This window comes from Plectropomus leopardus, chromosome 12 (assembly GCF_026936395.1).
Source record: "Plectropomus leopardus strain MGB_pleo_1.0 chromosome 12, ASM2693639v1, whole genome shotgun sequence".
NCBI classification, from domain to species: Eukaryota; Metazoa; Chordata; class Actinopteri; order Perciformes; family Serranidae; genus Plectropomus; species Plectropomus leopardus.
This window is the reverse complement of record NC_142187.1, coordinates 26,963,088-26,982,111: the sequence shown is the minus strand read 5'-3', so window position 1 is coordinate 26,982,111 and position 19,024 is coordinate 26,963,088. Positions and strand designations below refer to the sequence as shown.

Here is a 19,024-nt window from a genome sequence, read left to right as displayed (position 1 = left end):
TTTAAGGGAGAGCTGTAGAAACCTGTCAGTTAAAAAACCTATTATGTTGAATTATTTAAATCAGGTTTTAGAACACATTCAACTTTTCATTGGGAATAGAGAGAGAGAGAGAGAGAGTAGTGAAAGTGAAGAGGGAGATACGGAGAGGCTGGCCTTGTAGGGAGACTTGAAAAGAGAGGCTAATGTTCCCTCTGATCTAACCGCCGGAGACAATGGAGACCTTGATGGAGGGAGGAATGGCTGTGTTGAGGAATGGAGGAGTTGCCTGCAGATCAACTATTACTTTTCACAGTGGCTCACTGAGGGATGGAATCCATTACATGGCTGAAGGAGAAACAGGGACAGAGGATACAAAAAAAAACAGAAGAAGAAAGAAGTGGAGATAGGCAGACACAGACAGGGCAAAAAAGAGGAAAGGAAGTGATCCACCCTGCAGTATATGTAATAACTAAAGGAAACCTGTATCCACTAGTCTGGCAGTTGAATAAGGCGCCCCGTGCTTTGTTTTTCTTTTTCCCCCTGGAAATTTCTTAAAGCTCTCAGCCTTTAAGTCTTTCTTTCCGTCTGGAGGCTTCACACAGCCGGCCACTGCATCCACTGAACTGTGGGTGACAGGAAATCAGAGCAACACTGGAAGTCACACACATGGTGCACACACATCTTTTTCCTCCACGCGGACACACGCAATCGAGTCAAAGAATACGTGTCGCTAACGGTCTTATCAACAGTTAAGGATTAGCCTCTTTAACCCTGTTATACCGACCCCCTGACTCACTAAGCTTGCTGGGCCCCTTTCTGTGTGTGTGTGAGCTGCATCATTCTGGACTGACTGAATGCTTCCTTAAACAATGCTTTAAATCCGGTTTTTGTCATATAAAAATACACTTAATTTGATCATTAAATTCTGAGTATGAGTGTATGGGTGTGTGTGAAAAGGAGGGAATCTTGTGTGCTTCCATATCGACAATGTTTTATAGTGGCCACATGTGACTTTTTACATTTTACATAAATTTTTACTACAAAAATAATATGCAATCAGTGTCTTCATGGCACGGCTTGAAAGCTAAGACGGACCCCACATGTTTTTTGTAAACATGGCAACTGCCCTCTCAGCTTACTGCAGGCTGATAACATCTACAGATGGAGCGATTTCACCACTGAACACACGAATGATACAACATGGCAGCAGGGAGGAGAGTAAAAACAAAGACAGGCAGACAGAGGGAGAGAGCTTTCCTTGTGTCAGAAGGGGAAACAGCAAATACAAAAATTTGGATATCCCACAGAAAGTGCTGATAAGAGAAATTCTTTGCATCTGTGTGAAATCTTTGGCTACAGACTTGGTCTTCAGTGCACATGGCATGACCTCTCTTATGCAATTCACCTCGAAAGGAATGTTTCCTCAGTAGACTGGGCTGCATTTCCACACATTTAGCTACTACTACTACTACTACTGAGCTGTTTTCATTGCACTTTATTGTTTTGTTTAGAGATGAAATGATTAATCAACTTGCAATGATTTCGATCATAGTTTAATCATTTTTTTCTCTGCTTTTCTTTGTTTTATATAAGCAGGGTTCCTACGGCTTGTGGCAATTTAGATTTAAGACTTTTAAAGGCTTTTTTGATGTTTTGCCCAAATATTATTTGTGACTTATAACATGTCTTTTTATGGAAATACCTGATGTTTGTCAGGTTTCTCAGGCAGGTTTCTCTTAGTTACAGAAATTATCAGAAACCCAACGATATGATATTTTCATGATAATATCATAATACACATAATACACTAGGGATGCACAATATTGGATTTTTTGCAATATCCGATTTGCCGAAATAAAACCTACTCATTTGACCGATACACAATATCGATATTGCTATAATCACTTCTATTTTCACCTAATTTTAGTGATCATCAAGTCTCATGTTATGAAAATTCTAATCGTGATGTCCCAAAAGAAGATTAATATGAAATACAATGCTTTCCAGTGTATCCAATATTCCTTCATTGTGCAAAATAAGAAAACTACTTAAACTTAGGGTTGATTTAATGTGCATGTTCACTTCATCAGTGAAAAAAATGTATATCATTTTGTGATACCGACAGAAATTTGCATGTTAGCTAATGCTGATATTTCATTTTAAAGTCAATACCTGATGACATGCCTATAATATCGTGCATCACTAAAAGTCACAATACAATATTGTTGTGATTTTTATATGAGATGTGATATGCTGAGTATTGCATTGTATTCCAATGCTTTGATTTTCCATTTGCCATCACACAAAATCTTGTTTTAATAAATAATAATAAAAACAATTAATTCAATTTGCACTTCCCCACTACGTCCAGGGTGCAGTGACGGCCAGCGAGTATAATGTGAATCCTTTGCTCTGAGCAACGCAGCTGGAAACTAAATAAAAGTGTTTTTGACACTTATTCTGATCTGTGTGACATTAATGTGAGAGGCATTTGGTTTGTTATATATAAATATATATATATATATATATAAATATATATATATATATATAAGGATGTCACTAATTATTTTGAGATTTTACAATGCAATGATGGAATATTTTCATATTTTTAATCCCAATTCCCATGTAAGAGCATTATTAAGAGCTTTAAAAGACCAATTTGGGACATTTTATTTATTTCCAGGTAAGGCCTTATTTTTAGATTAATGAATTCAATATCTTTTAAGACTTATAAGGATCTGTGGGAAACCTGATTAGTTTGAATTTTGTAACTTAGGTTTTGGATGGTTGATCAGACAAACAGGAATTTGATGATGTGAATATTTTTGATATTTTACCAATGAAACAATTAATAACTGAGAAAAAATGTTAGTCAATTGACAGTGATGATAATAAGAAGCTGTAATCCTTGATTCACACAGTCAGGATAGATTCGATGTCAGTATCACATCAAACTGTGCAAGCTACAGCGCTCACTGAAGCCTTGTTATCTAAAACATTTAATGATATTTATTAATTCTTCTCCAGTTTTTATTCATGATTTGAGACCACACTCAAGGAGTCACTCAGTTGTTTTACATCACTTTTAAAATGCTTGCGTCTTTAATTAAATGCAGTACTTTCACACCAGTCTTGACCTTGTATTGGCCTATTCCGTGACCAACTCCACCTCAGCCACGGATGTTTCTCATTGACCTTCAAGTCTTTGTTGGGTGAGGTCATTTTGCCAGAGCTGAGTGTTTTCCATGCGCAGAGCTTTGTGGCAGAGAGTCTAGCTGGCCTTGAGTAAATATTGATGTCTGTCTGCCTGGCTCACACTTGGACTTGACTGCAGCACAGTGCCAGTTAACCCACATTTCACTTTTATTGGGGAGTCTGGGAATTAATGAGTGTATGCGGCCAAACTAACCTACTTAAATAACCTCACACTGCAGTTCATAAATTGTTTTGGTCAGGAATGCTTGGCTGAGCAAATTTTTTTATTCACCCCAAAACTGAGTTGAAAAGGAAATTCTTGTAGATAGTGTGGTGGTATTCTTTTGGGATCCCATCAGAGACAGACCCAGTGTTTGAATTCTTTGAACGAATAAAACATGAATGATGAAACAAGCCTCACCCACTGAATCTAAAGAGGAATGTTCCAACTTAAAAGCAGGTATGTGGCTACATACTAAAAAAATCAGATATACTGCATTCATGAAAACACTCACCTCAGTGTGCACCTCTGTGTACATGTCAATCAGGGCGTGGCCCAGCGCTGTGTGGATCTTTGGCAGCTCTGAATCAGGAGCATGTTCAGTGATCAGGCTCCACAGGGACTGACCAGGACACCAGAGCTGGTTTCTATCAGGAGCCTGCATAGGAATGGTAATCTAGGAGTAAAGGAAAACAAACAGACAGTGAAAATACTCTTAATATAGCATACGCGTAAAATGATTTTGATTTTTTTAGGTGGTTAAAATACAATTTACTGCTGGCCCCCTCCACAGCAGTACATTACTTATCTTCTGTGTCTGACTCCAGCCTGCTTGTTCAAACTGAGGTTGTGGGGACTGATACCTACTGTATGAAATACAGACTATGGATAAGGGCCTCATACAATCCCACCTCAAAAAATCCGATATCCACCTTTATAGTTACCACTAACTTTCACTGCTTTAATTAGCCTGAGCAAAATCCACCTCTGGTTAACATTAATGACATACAATTAAAAAAGTTAGAGGAGTGCGAAACGGTTCATTGCATGGGGCTGCTTATTGGAATAAAAGCTTAATTATTACTAGAAAGTTACGAAGTTTCCTCTTGCTCTATCCACAGTTGTCTGTTGTTAGCCAACGCTAGCTAGCTAATTGAAAGACACCTATGTTCACCTGAACATAACCGAATATTTCACAAACACGAAGCGTTCACGTGGCGTATTTCTAACGCTAACACTAAAAAAATAAAGCAGCGTGTGTCAAACACTAAGATAGCTAGTAAAATGTGACTTCTATGTTGCTTAAAAGGAAAAAAAACGCTTACCCAACTTGTATGTAGCCTGGCTGCAGTTTCCAGGCTAAACACTCCAGTTGCCAGGGGCGGAGATATCGCGAGATTTGCGGTAAATGTCAACAGTTGGACTCTTTAGTGCACTAGATTAGGGCTCTGGTATTCCCCATACATTTAAACTAGAGCCCTTTAAGATTACATTCTATTAAAGAAACACACAGTTGCTTTCTCATATATTCACTTTTTTAAAAAATCAAACTACACGATAAAAATTGCACTTTAAAATGACACAATGGAACAGATGAGGATAAATGCCTATTTTATGCTTTGTGGATTTTAGTAATTACCAACAATGAGCACACCAGACCACCTGTGCTCTTGTAAAAGTCTGCACTAAACATCAAACTTCAAGATGTTAAATTGGGGGAGGGACACACTTCAGCTGAGGCTGGCGTGCGAACTCTCAGAGAGGCAGTGAATATAACTTTCCCTTTTTATGCCCCCAACCTCCACCCCCTTCCGGGCTCTTTGCAGAAGTGTGAGCAGCCCCAGTAGACCGCCGTGGAGGTAGGAAGGCTGAGGAAACGCCAAGGATTTTTGCGTCTAATAACAATGTAAAAAACCTGGGTGATATCTCTACCTAATTCCATCTGGACAACAGTGGATGTTTCTTGTTAACTTTTTCTCCTGGACAAGTTGAATCAAATAAATCATGGTTTTAAGTGCGCATCTCTCCTTAGAGCGCGCAGTACGCACTGCCGTTTTGGCACTGCTGCTTTGCGCACAGGCCGGTTTGGGCTTCTCAGTCGCCGGACAGCAGGAGAGCACCTGCGAGGCCAACGGCAGCATATACTTCTTGGGAGAATGGTACTTTCTGGACTCTGATCACTGCACCCAGTGTGAATGCACCACTGAGGGCTCCGCGTGTTCCCGCACTGAGTGCACCTCTCTCCCGGCTGCGTGTATCCATGTCAGCCACTACCCCACCGACTGCTGCCCCAGGTGCGAGAAGATCGGGTGTGAGTACCGAGGGGTGGTGTACGAGCTGGGACAAAACTTCCAGGTAAGCCTGAAAGAGATGAGACATGGTACCATGGTAAAGATGGGGCTGGCCTGTGATGGCTTCCAAGGTAGATGGGGACTGCATGATCTTAAATACACTTATTAAAGGGAATTAAATGCTTTGAGAGTATTATTTTAAAATATGAAATTAGAATATAGATATAATACCCACCAGAAATATCTATGGTGCAGGCCATGTCTAGTGAAAAATCTAATCTTTTCTCTATTTTTTTTTTTTGCTATATAATATCTATATTTTTTTTTTTACCTCCTCAGATATCTAAAATGTCAAACTCAGGCCATAACCTGTAATTAGGGGGTCAAAAGTAGACATTGTTTCATAGTGAGGGGTCACAGGTCAATAAGTTATATAGAATATATATATATATATATATATATATATATATATATATAGTATATAGAATATAGATTAGTTAGTACACAAAGCAAAGTGCTGTTGGCTATGTTTTTTATTTTGATGGTCTACATATTGTAACTCAAATCCAAGTTTTCCCATCTGCACTATCTCAAAAACGAAATTCTGCAGCATTTTGTGATGGCTCACATGTAAGGCATTGGATAGATATATATTTGGGGATCCTCTGCTAGATTTTTCAAAATTTTTAATTATTATTTTAATTTTGACTATCAAAACTGAATTTTCTGCATTCAGGTGAGTTTCTCTGCAACATTTTTTACCTTTACTTCATTAATTTGTGATGCAAATATCAGTGATGTTTTTCAAAAATAAAAGTCATATGCTTTACTGTGATGTTAACTATGGCATACTTCTATAGACTGTATGTGTAGTGCAGTACAGGACCAATGTCCAAAAGAAATGTTTAAGAAATATCAAGTTATTAAAGATAAAGACATGGACACTATAACCATGCCGACATAGATGATTTAAAATAAGGGTTCTTTTGCACAAAGGTGAGCTTTATATAAAGTAGAGTAAGATTGTAAATAACAAGTGTCTTTCACACATGTATCACAGAAACAAAAGGTGAGCAGCAGCTCGGTGCTGTGTGTAAACCTGTCTCTGCTCTGTCATGCAGGTTCCACTTTGTTCTGCAACTACTGTTGCCTCTTTTTCAAATGTGTAGCTATGCAGTAGCATATTTTTAAAAATGAAACCTATATCCAATTCATGGCTTCCCTAAGCTTGTGTGTTATAACCACAAGCAAATATATAGATTTCTTCAGCGTATTTCCTTCAAAAACTCTGAACCAAAGAATTACAGACTGGTATGTTGGTATGTAACTTGAGCATTCAGCTGGGAGTTGGAGGTAAATGGCGCCCCCTTTTGAGGTGGCATGAGGAGGAGAAATAAGATCCATGTTGAGTCTCACTCTTTTTTTTTGTCCGTGTGTGCATTTTCTCAGCCATCAGAGTGTGAGCAGTGCACTTGTGACAGTGACGGTATCGCCCGCTGTCTAGTTGCAGATTGTGCGCCTCCACCATGTGTCAACCCTGTCTACCAGCCTGGCAAATGCTGCCCTGAATGCAGGGAGGGTAAGTTGGAAATAGTATTAAAAAAGTAGAGAGCAAATAAAACGGAAAGTAGGAGTTGACTGATTATCAGCCTGGCCGATTTCCCAGGCCGATATTTGGCATTTGGATACATTATATGTATCAGTGCTAATTTTAGTAATCACCGATAAAATGTATTAATTAAAATGTGTGCCTCTTTGGCTCCGCTGCAGCTTTCTCTCCCCCTGTGATCTGTGTTCACTCACCACCGTCTTACTTAATGCCGGTCCCACATTACTATCTGATTGGCTTGATGTCACATGAGTAATAGCCAAAGATAAAGATCCAAAAGTGCAGTATGGAAGGAATTTTTACTTGCTATCTTTATTTATTCATTTTATGTTGCAATTTTCACTTGACTTATTAAAAAAGTTGCTGGGAACTTAGTGTATATGATGTTAAAAGTCTCTGGTTTGATCAAAGATTTGCCAAAGGCATTTAAACAAAGTTTTGAGTTTAAGTTTAGAATATTCCAAATTCTAAATTTTGACAGAAAGAGTTTCATTTTTACTTTAAATGCATATCGGTTCCAAATACTGGTTATCTCATTAACTACTAATAATCGCTATCGGCCCTGAAAAACCAATATCGGTCGATCCCGTAAACAGGAGATTGATCTTCACTATTGTAAGAGCAGAGTGTGTATGTACTTGATTTTATGTGCTTCCTTGTCTGTAATCTGTTCATAAGCAGTTACACTTACCTCTGTTTTGCTCATCTCCCTCCAGGTCCCAACTGCTACGTCGATGCATCACGCAGCCAGGTGATTCCTGCAGGAGCGCCCTTCTGGGTCGATTCCTGCACCAAGTGTCGCTGTCACGACGGTCAGGATGCCGGCTACTGGGAGGGAAACCGTCTCGCCAGCTGTTCCCGCCTCAAAAACTGTACGCCTGAACAAGCTTCCACCAAGATAAACTGATTCAGTCTGTCGGCGGAAAACCAGCTGTTACCCTAAAATACACGATCCCTGATGGCTGATCATCTACACGCCCTCACTCTCTAAGAACTGAACCCTCCTGTGCAGCTGAAAATGGATAACTTGCAACTTCAAAAATTCCACAAAACTTAATAAGAACCAAAGAAATCTGTTTAAAAACAGCATAAGCCATCAGAGCAAAGCAGCTGCCATTCCACAAGGACTTTTCATCCAAGATTTTTACATCAGTGATGAGACTGAGTTTGTCATTTTGGTGGACAAGGCTGGTCCTTATCAGGCCTTAGCTGTATATTACAAACAGGGTCGGATTTACAGACCGATCAAAGCTCCGGGTTCACTGCACGTCAGTGGCAATTTGATTAACTTTATCATTTTTACCTTATATTGTGCTTCCATGGTGCGTATACCCAAATATTGCCTTCTTTAATCACATGACCACAAACTAACTGAGGCACAGACACCCTGTGGTCACGTACAAAATGTATAGTAGTTGTTTGGTGGAGGATTAATAGGCTGCCTTATATGGTTATCCAGCCATTCAGTGTGTAGAGGAACAGATCAGACTTTATTCCACTATTGCTGAGAAGATACGTAGAGTAGTCCTCAAAAACAATAAAAACAGCAGACATTTTTACACAAAGATCGTGCTACGGGCCGCTACAAAGTCCCTTCCTTACGTTTTTACACAGAACCAAATGACAGCAGCATCATCCTGCTCCAGTGTGTGATTTTAGACAGCATGCCAGCATTGCGTAACCAGAAGAGGTGTGACGTCTAATGCATCAGCCTCTAGTGTGACATGTAACATACGTGTCGGCAGCCCTCTCTAAAGAATAATAATGGCATAACATGTCAATAACAATTATTTATTTGCAACTTTATGCTGTTTGACTTCCGAGTCAAAGCCCAGCACAGGGACTATGAAGCATGTGCAAAACGCCTAGGCCAGTTCAGGTCTCGTTAGGGTACATACATTAAAGAGTTAATCAACCCCCAACCACACTGACTTTGAGAAATTCGACTTAGTGCAATTTTAATCAGACTAACATGTTTACATGTATTTTAAAATTCCAGTTTTAGTCAGATTAACATAATAATTCCACTTTTTCTACCATCACGTAAACGTACTTATTATTATCACAATTTGCGGACATTTACAGCTGCTGTTCTTCTTTTTTCACTTAGCTGCTAACTGCTACTAGCTGCTTTTTAAATCTCCCGTAGTGGGGCGCACACATAACATCAAAACATCACACCCATCATGCCAATAGTCCCATCGTGCCGATTGTCTCTTTAAATCGCCCTCTCTTTGGCGCTGTTACTACCTCAGTTGCCATCTTCAAGGCAAGGCAACCATCCTGCAGTTCTACCTTTTATACAGTATGACGAGTACGCATAACAACGTACTATTCCTGCCTTGAACATTAGTAAAAAGGGCTAGTGAAATTAAAGATAAAACATGATTAAAAGTCTTTCAATGTAATAGTATGGACTGCAGTGATGTAAAAATGATGTTTTTGATTAACAGGGCCTCAAATACCATCAACGCTGGAGCGTAAGGACTGTACTTCTACAGAAATATCCTTAATTAAACAAATCTGACGGGAAACGTGACCTTTGAAATGAGACCACACTGTAGATATTTACCCTTTTATATCTTATCTTACTGTATACACTTTCTTCCAGAAGTTTATGTTTTAAGGGGAGAAAAGTGAACTTTTACAGAAGCCAGTTACCCAGAAGGCATATTTCTTATTCCGAGACACCTGCTTTGGGAAACAACTGGCAACATAACAAAGCCAATGAGATTATTGGATGATAAGAAACTGTAATTGACCTGTCACGGGTTGATGCACCAGCCAAATGTATGCACAGCTGTGATGAAATTTAGACTAGGAAATGGCTTGGCAAAGCAATTATCAATTTGTAACTGTCCTATAAATTCTGCAGTTCAGTTTCCAGGCTAATTGAAATATAATGTATGAGACTATGGCCAAACACATGACTGTACAGTAGTTGTAGACATGAGCGGTATTTGGAAACAAGGTCGTTATTTTTGTATGTACACTGTAGAGCAGGAAAAAACAATCTGTAGTTAACTGCCTTATTCATTTTTCACTACCACGAATGTGTAGCAATGTAGAAACGGCCTTTCTTATTATTCCCACCATTAGCAAAGTGTACAGACAGTACTGTCATTTTACATGCAGCAGATCTTCCTACTGTTACTCGTCATTATCTACCGCTTTTATCATGAGGGAACTTTGAATGAAAACCAAAAATAATCTTGTCTTGTTGTATGTTTATGTGCAGTGTGGGAGCCTATAATAGCATTTACTTTATATATAAGGCTCCCAAGCTGCTGCTGCATTAAGTATATTATTACACCTGACACGTTTCACTGCCTTGATTCTCCCTCAAAAGCTCCTTTATGCAACGTTTGGGATTAAGTTGAAACTTTAAGGGTTATGAACACCTTTTAAATTGTAATTTGTCAGGAGACTTCATGAATGAATACACTCTGTATTTACATTTTCTTGAGGGAGTTTGAGTCAAAGCACTGTAGAAACAGGTCCAGCAACACAAGAGTACCTTAACCACCTCTGAATCGACAACACAGTAGGATAGGACCATAGACTGTGTATAAAGATGGACGACGCCCCTCCACTTACCCTTACCCATTACGCTTAAATGACATTAAAATATCCGAGATACAGGCTTTGCCATTGTGCAAAGGTCAAGTCGTTGAAAGTCGCAGTCTGCACAGTAGTGATATCCACAGTGACATCAGAGTGATTAGAACTACCTTCAGTGACAGAAATCTTCTTTGGGAAATATTCATGTGGCGTGTACTTTGAGTTTTTAGTGGAGGGACAGGCTTTATGACCTATACTGCAGTCAGACACCAGGGGGCGATCGAGAATGAAAAGTTACATAAGGTTCCATGCAGACTCATGCGAACCGGGGTGCTTAATGTCATTTATGTCACATGTACCAAATCACACCCTCTGGCACACAGAAACTATGCATAGGCCCTTAGAAGAAATAGGTGCAGGGGGAAGGAGCTAGCCAGCCCGCCTCTGTCCAGCGGTAACACAGTTATCCATATGACATCAAAGTGGTTCCTAATGTGTAATACAACTCTTATCAATAAAGCCCCAAATGTCAAACTTTTCCTTTTACTGGAGTTTCAATGTGCTGCCAAAAATAAAAGGGAACTGATAAGAATCACACCCGCAAATCATGTAGTGTTATGCTGGTAATATACATCAGCATCTTAAAAATGTTCTAAATGAAAACTCCTTTCCATGTCCATTAAAATTCTCTCACTTTTTGTTTTCTCTTGAGTCGCGCCTTTTTACTATTTTTGAACGATTTGCTGTTTTGTTGGCTCTGGTATCTCGGAGAGGATACCATCCTGATTTCCCCGTGGAGCTTTCCCGCCGACATTTTGGGACCACTGCTCCCTGCAAAACAATAAAAGAATATGAAAAGAAACATAAAAGGGAGAGCGAAAGCTTCACTTTGTGGCATTAAAGATTTGTTTTTACTATTGGGAGAGTGGCAGGGAGGACAGATGATAAAATGAAAGACTGCAGGAGTAAAGCCGAATGTAATCCAAAAGGTGGTTTTGCATTTTGGTCCACTAAGCCACCGGGACCACACAAAAACAACAGTAACAGGTTTATGCAGGTTGTCATGGCAACGGGAAACAGGGTTGCCAAAAACTGTCAATATTAAATTAAACAGCTCTGAGACTAACTCAGCCTGCAGGTGAAAACTAATTTATTATAGAGTTTCTATGCATCCACCAGAATCTTCTTCCCACAAGCAACTGACAACAGCATCATACAATCTTTACCCATCAGTTTTATTGATTGTATAGAAAAAGTAGGTTTGATATGACGTAATGCATTCTATATAAGATATAACATTTTCAACATTCAATGTACAAAAAAACATAGCTAGAGATACAGTAAATTTTTAAAAATGCCCACAGGCCTGAGAGTCCCGTCTGCTCTCTGCAGCAAAAAGATGTGTTTGAAAAAAAAAAAAAAGCGTTTCGAATACTTCACCACCACCTGAGGTGCGCTCGACAACTGGAACAGCTTCAAAAGTCAAGAGTTCATTAAGAAACATCAAGCACTCCTCACGGTTGTTCTTATTCTCAAGTAAAGGAAACGTTTCAAAGACTATTTTTGCTGATCTTTTACATCTATATCCCGTGTTACTGTTTATACACACTGGGGCTTCTCTTGACAGAGCTTCCAGTTTTTCCACTCTCACTCCTCAGCTTGCACTTTTCGTCATGTAGCTGACATGAATTTGCCTTAATGATGCAACATTTTTAAGGTTTACTTATTATGAGTAGTACCATTTAGCCTGTAAAAACAGCTGTATAATGTCTTGTGTGGAGGGAATTCTTAAAATTAAAAAGCAATCAGATCATCAGGGTTATCTCAGCTCGGTTTGAGACTTGAATTTATATTTTTAATAGAAGGTTTGCATAATAACTGGAGGTGTGGAGACTGAAAGAGGGAGGGAGAGATTCTCATAAGAGGCTGTTCACACCTGGTCTTAACATGCATTTAAGTGGCTATGGTTACATGCACACCAATATTCCCCAATTATTCCAAATATGACTATATTCTGAATTTAATGTGGTCATATAAACACCATATTGCGTTTACATATTCCAAATTAGGCCAATTCTTTAACTTAGAATTTTCCAATTAAGCCATGTGGGATATGCCAGTATTATTTCGGGTTTTCGGTGCAATATTTAGGCATGTATAAATGCAACTGGGTTTTTACTGAGGAGCAAAGCTGTGGGGTAGAGATGCATGCAGAAGAGAAAATGCCACATTTCTGGTTGGAAGAACAAATGCATCTGCTTTTAAACTTTATGAAAGACTTGGATATCAACAGGTTTTTGGATGTGTGCAAATATCAGCAATAACAGCAGCACCAACCTTTTCAAGAAGGTGAAGGAAGAAAGAGAGTCCAATAAGCCAGCCAATGGTAAGGAACAGTGAAAAAAAATCCTATTTTGATGTAAGGAGGCAAAATGACGAGCAGCTGTAGCTGTTCTACTTCTCCTTATATCATAATAAATGACCTGCTAATGCATCCTTATAAGATCAGGACGCATTAGTGTTTAATAAAGGCATCCTAGACCACTGGATGATCGCATAACAATGCTACTTGGTGGTCGTTTACACTTGTATTTAGCGCTGTCCACATGTGACAGGCTTACCCAAAACGCATGTTAATACCAGGTGTAAACAGGGCTGCAGAGTTGTGAAGTGGAAGGAGCTGCTGGTTCCAGAATGATGAGTTTGAATATTTGAACAAAAAAAAATAAAACACCAAAGTAAATTTGTCATTAAAATGTATCCATAATTGAACCATAAATCCAAAAGGAATTTATATAATCAACAGATTGGAAAATCAGTTTTCTCATCTGTATTTTCTGCCTGCTTTTAGCATGTAAGTATCTAAAATTTAAACCGTGTGGTTAGATAATTCATCTCATGAAGGGTTATTCGTGTGAGTGGAATAAAGTCTTAGAAAAAAAAAATGCAAGTCTACAAAAACAATCCAAGGCACACAATAGAGTTTGTGCAAAATTAAAATACTATTATTTTACATGGCAATATATATTTAAATTAACCAACACATTGACAATAAATACTGCCATACAAAACAATGGCATTTTAATTTCCTATTTAGTTTGCTATTGAAATGCACCTTGGGAAATGTTGTGAATAGCTCCAACAATGTTTTTATGTACAGTCTAGTACCTTTGACTTTTTCTGAAAGAATCCAATATTTTCTAACACCAAAATTAATGTTTTGTTGTGATGATTTAGAATTATTCCTGCTGCTTCCACTGTGAATCATGTAACATTATCAATGGGAAAAAATGAGTGTGACTTTGACTTCTCGTAAAATAGCTCCTCCAACTTCGCAACGCCATGAAAGACACTATCCAGATGCATTATGGGAAATGTAAGATCCCCAGTGTTTGAATCTTGACCCACAGTGCGGACTAAAAGGATATCTCAGCCTCTACGGCTTCAATTTTTATCATTCCTTTTCTTTTTTGAAGTCACCGGACTTTATGCAAGCAAACACTAAATCACTGGAGTGCTCTATACAGTAAGAGTGGGAAAAATCAGGGCAAAAGCTGTCATTTTGTCTGCTGTTTTAAGTATTTTAAATCAATGAGGTGATTTGCAGGCAAACAATAAGGAAATCGGTTTGGAAAAAAAAGTGTGACTGCATTAAAAACTGACCTGAATACAACCCTCAACCCTCATACCCCGCTTGAAGACAATTACTTTGAAGCAGGATATGTGGTAGATGTGAGCAAATCTGTAATAGGCTATTGCACTGGGTAAGCTGTAAACAGTATAGAGAAGGAGTTGTATTGACCTCTCCATAGGTAGTCTGCCTACCGCAGACACTCAAACTCACCAGGAGACTTCTGCACTCTGAATATAAGCATCAAGGGAGGGAGAAAAGGAAAAGCAGAGTCAGATAAAGCTGGGGGAGAAAATAAGAAGAGGGGAGACACAGAAGGATTCACAAATGTGGATGTGTACTGAGATTAAAAAAAATAAAGATACAGTAAATGGCACAGATTTAGAGACACAAAGAGAGGCTCTGTCGATATCTATTGAAAGAAGAAGCACTCTTGTGAGACACAGCTGTGCCTGAAGTGGGCCCACCACGAAGCACAACAGAGTGCCATTGACACGTACAGCCCCGGACTGGCAGAATAAGAAAGAAAAGGCAATGAAAGAGGAGATAATGCAAAGGAAAAAGAGAGAACAGTGTGTGTGTGTGTGTGTGTGTGTGTGTGTGTGTGTGTGTGTGTGTGTGTGTGTGTGGAGTAATCAAACCTTTCAACAGGCTTGAGGCAAAGATAACAGAGAGCCAAACAGATGGAAACATTTTTGCCTCAAGGCTGACCAAAGAGGAGGCCAACAATGCACAAAATAAAAGCTCCAAACTAGTTCTGAATGATACAAAATTCAAACAGTAATAGCATTTTACACATATTTTCTGTCTGTTTACAGCATCAAAGATAGTTGGAGATATTTTTTATGATATCAAAGGAACAGTGTGTAGGATTCATAGGATTTAGTGGCATTTAGCGGTGATTATTGCACATCGAATTCCTGCTCAGGATTCCTTCTCTGTTCAATGTTGTCCATATTATCTACAAAGGTTTCCTCCACCCCCAAACAAATGGATCAAGTGGTTTAAACTAATAAAAAAAACACTGAATAAAGCAGCGTCACGTTAAAAATCAGTGTTTTTCAGATGCCGTTAACCCCACTGCAGATGGGCTAGATAGGAGGCTGAAAACAGGAAAAGGCGCCTTATCACGTCACATTAATCACATACATCACCTGTGCAGTGAAATCTGGTCTGCAGTTGCCGAAAGGCTCAATAGTTGGCCAACTATCATAAAACAAAAAAGTCCATAACAGAAAACCATAAACAAATGCTTTCTACATGCAAATGTTATATTGACCACTATCAATTTGTGTGTAACTAAAAGTTTTGTCACGCCGAGCACACCGCAGGATGCTAAAAAGAGCACAGAAAAAGCACCTGAGAGCACATTATACCTTTAATACTCGTGCCATCTGCTGTAAGCCTCTAATGTCACAGCTTCAGTTATATTTCGCATGTGTTTCGCATAGCTCCCATGGGGTCAAAGAGTGTGCCTCGGCTGTCTTTTAATAGCCTTGGCTGCTTGTCTAAAATCCACTAATAAGCGCTGTTCGTTTTTCTTTGATAACTTAACATACAAACATTTAGGAGGCTTTTACTGGGAGCTGAATAATCCTGAGAGGTCGCCTCTTCTCCAAAACCGATGGAGATGGATGGTGATTTAAACCAGTAAAAACATTAATCTAAAAAATTCAGTGTTTTTTGGAGAGGGACTGCTAACTACAGTGGCCGATGGGAAAACGTGAATGGCATTATCTCGGGCCAGTGTTTGGTTTGTCAGCTCAAGGTAATGAAAACAGAATGGTTCTTATTTTTACGTGATCATACACTAAAGAAAACGTACTTATTATATCATATTCAATTTCTGCCAATATATCCCCCTAAATCCTACACACTGGACCTTTAATATGTGTTTTGTAAACTGAAACAAATATGTTTCATTTCTTAGATTACCAATCTTAAAATGCACAACTTCATCAATGACTTATCTTACACCTCAATATGACCTTTAAATAAAAAAATTACTCTCCCTGCCCCTTTAGTAAAGATAACTTCTGAAGGCATCGGTTTGGTGTTTAGGCGTCAACAGTTACAGCATCAACAGTAGAGACAAGGAAAAATAAAACAGAGGAAGAAGAGTGATGTATCAAAGCATACAAGGCTTCCGTACAGAAATGTTGTTGTTACTTTTTACATAGGGAAATTTATGAAAATCACATGAAATGAAAATAAAATGGAAATAAGTGTTTCAGAAAAAAAACCCGGACTGTTTCATTAATCCATGAAATCAGAAAGCGTGGTAAAAGATTTAAGCACAGACCTGACGGCTGATGATAAAATCTGAAACTGCTGTCGAGATGTCAGTCAAACTGCTCAGAGAATAACTTCTCATAACTGCAATAAAATTCACAATTTCCACCAGCAGAAGACTAATCGCCTTATAATTTCCTCTTTCCGGATATGAGCGTCTTTTTCTTAAAGATTTTAAGAAAAAGATAGCAGAGAGAGAAACAGTATCAACAGAGTTTGAATGAATTATGATACTTAAAAACCTCTGACGTCCAGGTTACATTGTAGGCTAAAAACTGACCTCCAAAATTAATTGCTTGTCACCTCATCTGCGAAGTCAGTGTAGAAGTAACAAGCTTTTGCAGCCACAACTTTCTTCTGTGAAGCAAGACTCTATTTTGACAGCTCAGTTTAAACCCTGTGTGCCAAATAGGTTAATGTCCAATTTTCTAATGAAAAATGTGTATTTCTAATTAATCGAACCTGCACCTTAAGCCATTTAGATCTTTTGGAAACAAAAAATGTACATTTAAAGCTCAGATTATAAGAAAACCCTTATCTTTCTTTAAGTGGAGTAAAAAAACAAGCTTCCAGAATCTCCAATATGTTCCACACGGGGTTAAAATCACGACTGAGCTGTCGGTGTATACATCTGCCTCGTTGTCTTCAGTTCCTTGATGTGATTTCAAATTAATTTCGTAGGTAGTCCCACAACACTGCACCGGACCAGGAGAAAACTCGTCATGTCTTCAATATGTTTACTTTAGTTGCAAAACTTTTCCGTCGCTCCAACAAGTCCAAAGTTTTCGTTTATATTTATATATATAAAAAAAGAGAACAAAAAGGGAGTTCTCAGGAGTTTGTTGCTGCTGATGAACATGTTTGATCAGCGTGTCCCAGCACTGTAAATGCAGGCACAATACACATTCATTAACTGATACCGGAGGAGGATTTGATTAAGTAATTAGATCCTGACAAAGATGTCAATGTTAAATCGTCTATCAGCATCATTTGTCAAAGTAAGAGTCAGACGTTTTCTTCGATATGCAATCCATCAGATACAGTTCAGTGGAGCATCATTGCATGTCATCATATTTCTCTACAGTTTGCCTTAATGGAAATCTCCATTTTGTAAGCCATTACTGCTTGGGAAATTAAAATGTATGATGGTGTTTGTAAGGTTTGTTGTCCACCAAGTTAATTTTCCTGATGTTTCATTTCCAAACCAGCAGCGTCCATGTCTCGTATCCATCTTTGTATCCATGTAAAAAGCCCATTTTTCACTCTGCTTATACAAACTTGGTCCAAAATTCCCAGAAATGCCGCTCGATGCTGTCCAGTATTTCGGGCCATGAAATCTTTCCAAAGTGTCAAATGATGTCATTGTCTCTTCCTTAACCCCCTGACAATAGCTCCTGTCAATATCCTCTGTCGATATGCCGCTGGATGCCCTCCAGTTTACAAAAGACTGTTAATGGAAAGACTCCAAGTTTCAACTTTCAAGTTTGACGCCAACCTTTGTTCAGATAATGATATTCGAGCTTTGGTCCCCACTTTAAATTCTCAAGTCACTGATTGGTAAAGGTAGGAGGGGTGAAGCCATTGGCTGCTTAAAAAAGTTGGAAAGAGCCCCAAAAAATCAAAACGGAGAGAGGGGTAAAGAGACCATGATGTGCTTGTAACTTTTTCCTCTCTTTCATTCCAACATCTGTCCAGATGTCGAAGATATGTGATCTTTCATTTCCCTCTCATAAGCTTCTTCCCATCTTTTTAACTCTAGTCAATGTGCGCTGACACCCTCGTCTTGCTCTTCGTCTGTCTCTAGCCCTTTATAGGCCGGGGCGGTGGTTTGCCGATCTCCACAGAGATATTTGTGTACAGAGGGTACTTCTTAACCTGAACCACTCTGTAGGTCAGAGAGCTGATGCCATCCTTCTTCATGGTGTTCTTCGTATTTTGGATTTTATTAAATCTGGAAGGTGAGAGACAAAGAAAGACAGAGAGAGGTGGGAGGAGGAGGGTAAGGAAAATGGGGAGACAATGAAGAAAATTAGATTAAAAACAATAATACTGCCAAAAGTAAAATCTGACTTGACTTGAAATTCTTTGCTTCCATATGAGTGCATTTGTGAGTCTAGTGGATACATAATTGTGTTTCATTGCTTGGAGACAGGAAGGTCTGGCTTACTATTTATTTATATAATGCCTAAGGAAATTCAGATAATTACAGGACAATTACAGGACTGACAGTGGACGTGCTTTCTGTTGGATTTGAGGAACAACTCTTACGACACAAAGTTCAAGTGCAAGGCGGCCAAAAAAAATCAAATAAGAGAAAAAAGGCTCTTCATTTTTAGGTCCAGTAATTAAGAAGACAAGGTTTCTGTAAATCAGCCTTTACTGGGGCAAAAGGGCTAAAACAAAATTGTCTACTGCACAGTTCTGTCTCCTGTTGCATGTGTCTACATGTTGCAACCAGTAAAATA

At 38.8% G+C, this 19,024-nt stretch overlaps 3 protein-coding genes across 5 annotated transcripts in view; 1 reads left to right on the top strand and 2 right to left on the bottom strand.

The window, feature by feature from the left end:
- ccdc24 (coiled-coil domain containing 24) overlaps nt 1–4,598 on the bottom strand; it is a 39,558-nt gene extending 34,960 nt beyond the window's left edge. For both annotated transcript variants that reach the window (XM_088085781.1, XM_042498494.2), the window contains exons 1-2: nt 4,501–4,598; nt 3,690–3,851 (exon numbers count right to left, since the gene is read on the bottom strand). In XM_088085781.1, coding sequence (XP_087941907.1) covers nt 3,690–3,839 — 150 coding nt within the window. In that variant the 5' untranslated portion in view covers nt 3,840–3,851; nt 4,501–4,598. The remainder of the gene's footprint in view (nt 1–3,689; nt 3,852–4,500) is intronic.
- A 396-nt stretch (nt 4,599–4,994) lies between these two features.
- Nucleotides 4,995–9,083, top strand: LOC121951477 (von Willebrand factor C domain-containing protein 2-like). Its single transcript, XM_042497809.2, has 3 exons — nt 4,995–5,530; nt 6,916–7,045; nt 7,792–9,083. The coding sequence occupies exons 1-3, from the start codon at nt 5,180–5,182 to the stop codon at nt 7,980–7,982; spliced, it is 672 nt and encodes a 223-aa protein (XP_042353743.1). The 5' UTR covers nt 4,995–5,179; the 3' UTR covers nt 7,983–9,083.
- A 2,767-nt stretch (nt 9,084–11,850) lies between these two features.
- The window catches only part of b4galt2 (beta-1,4-galactosyltransferase 2), a 210,090-nt gene continuing 202,916 nt past the window's right edge, over nt 11,851–19,024 (bottom strand). For both annotated transcript variants that reach the window (XM_042497979.2, XM_088085669.1), the window contains exon 8: nt 11,851–18,510. In XM_042497979.2, the coding sequence (XP_042353913.1) occupies nt 18,360–18,510 (151 nt within the window). In that variant the 3' untranslated portion in view covers nt 11,851–18,359. The remainder of the gene's footprint in view (nt 18,511–19,024) is intronic.

Bases quoted from the DNA above. Each gene is read 5' to 3' on its own strand.
- LOC121951477 (XM_042497809.2), top strand. From the start codon at position 5,180: ATGGTTTTAAGTGCGCATCTCTCCTTAGAGCGCGCAGTACGCACTGCC. The intron at 5,531-6,915 runs GTAAGCCTGAAA...GCATTTTCTCAG, and splicing joins AGCTGGGACAAAACTTCCAG to CCATCAGAGTGTGAGCAGTG. The intron at 7,046-7,791 runs GTAAGTTGGAAA...ATCTCCCTCCAG, and splicing joins CTGCCCTGAATGCAGGGAGG to GTCCCAACTGCTACGTCGAT.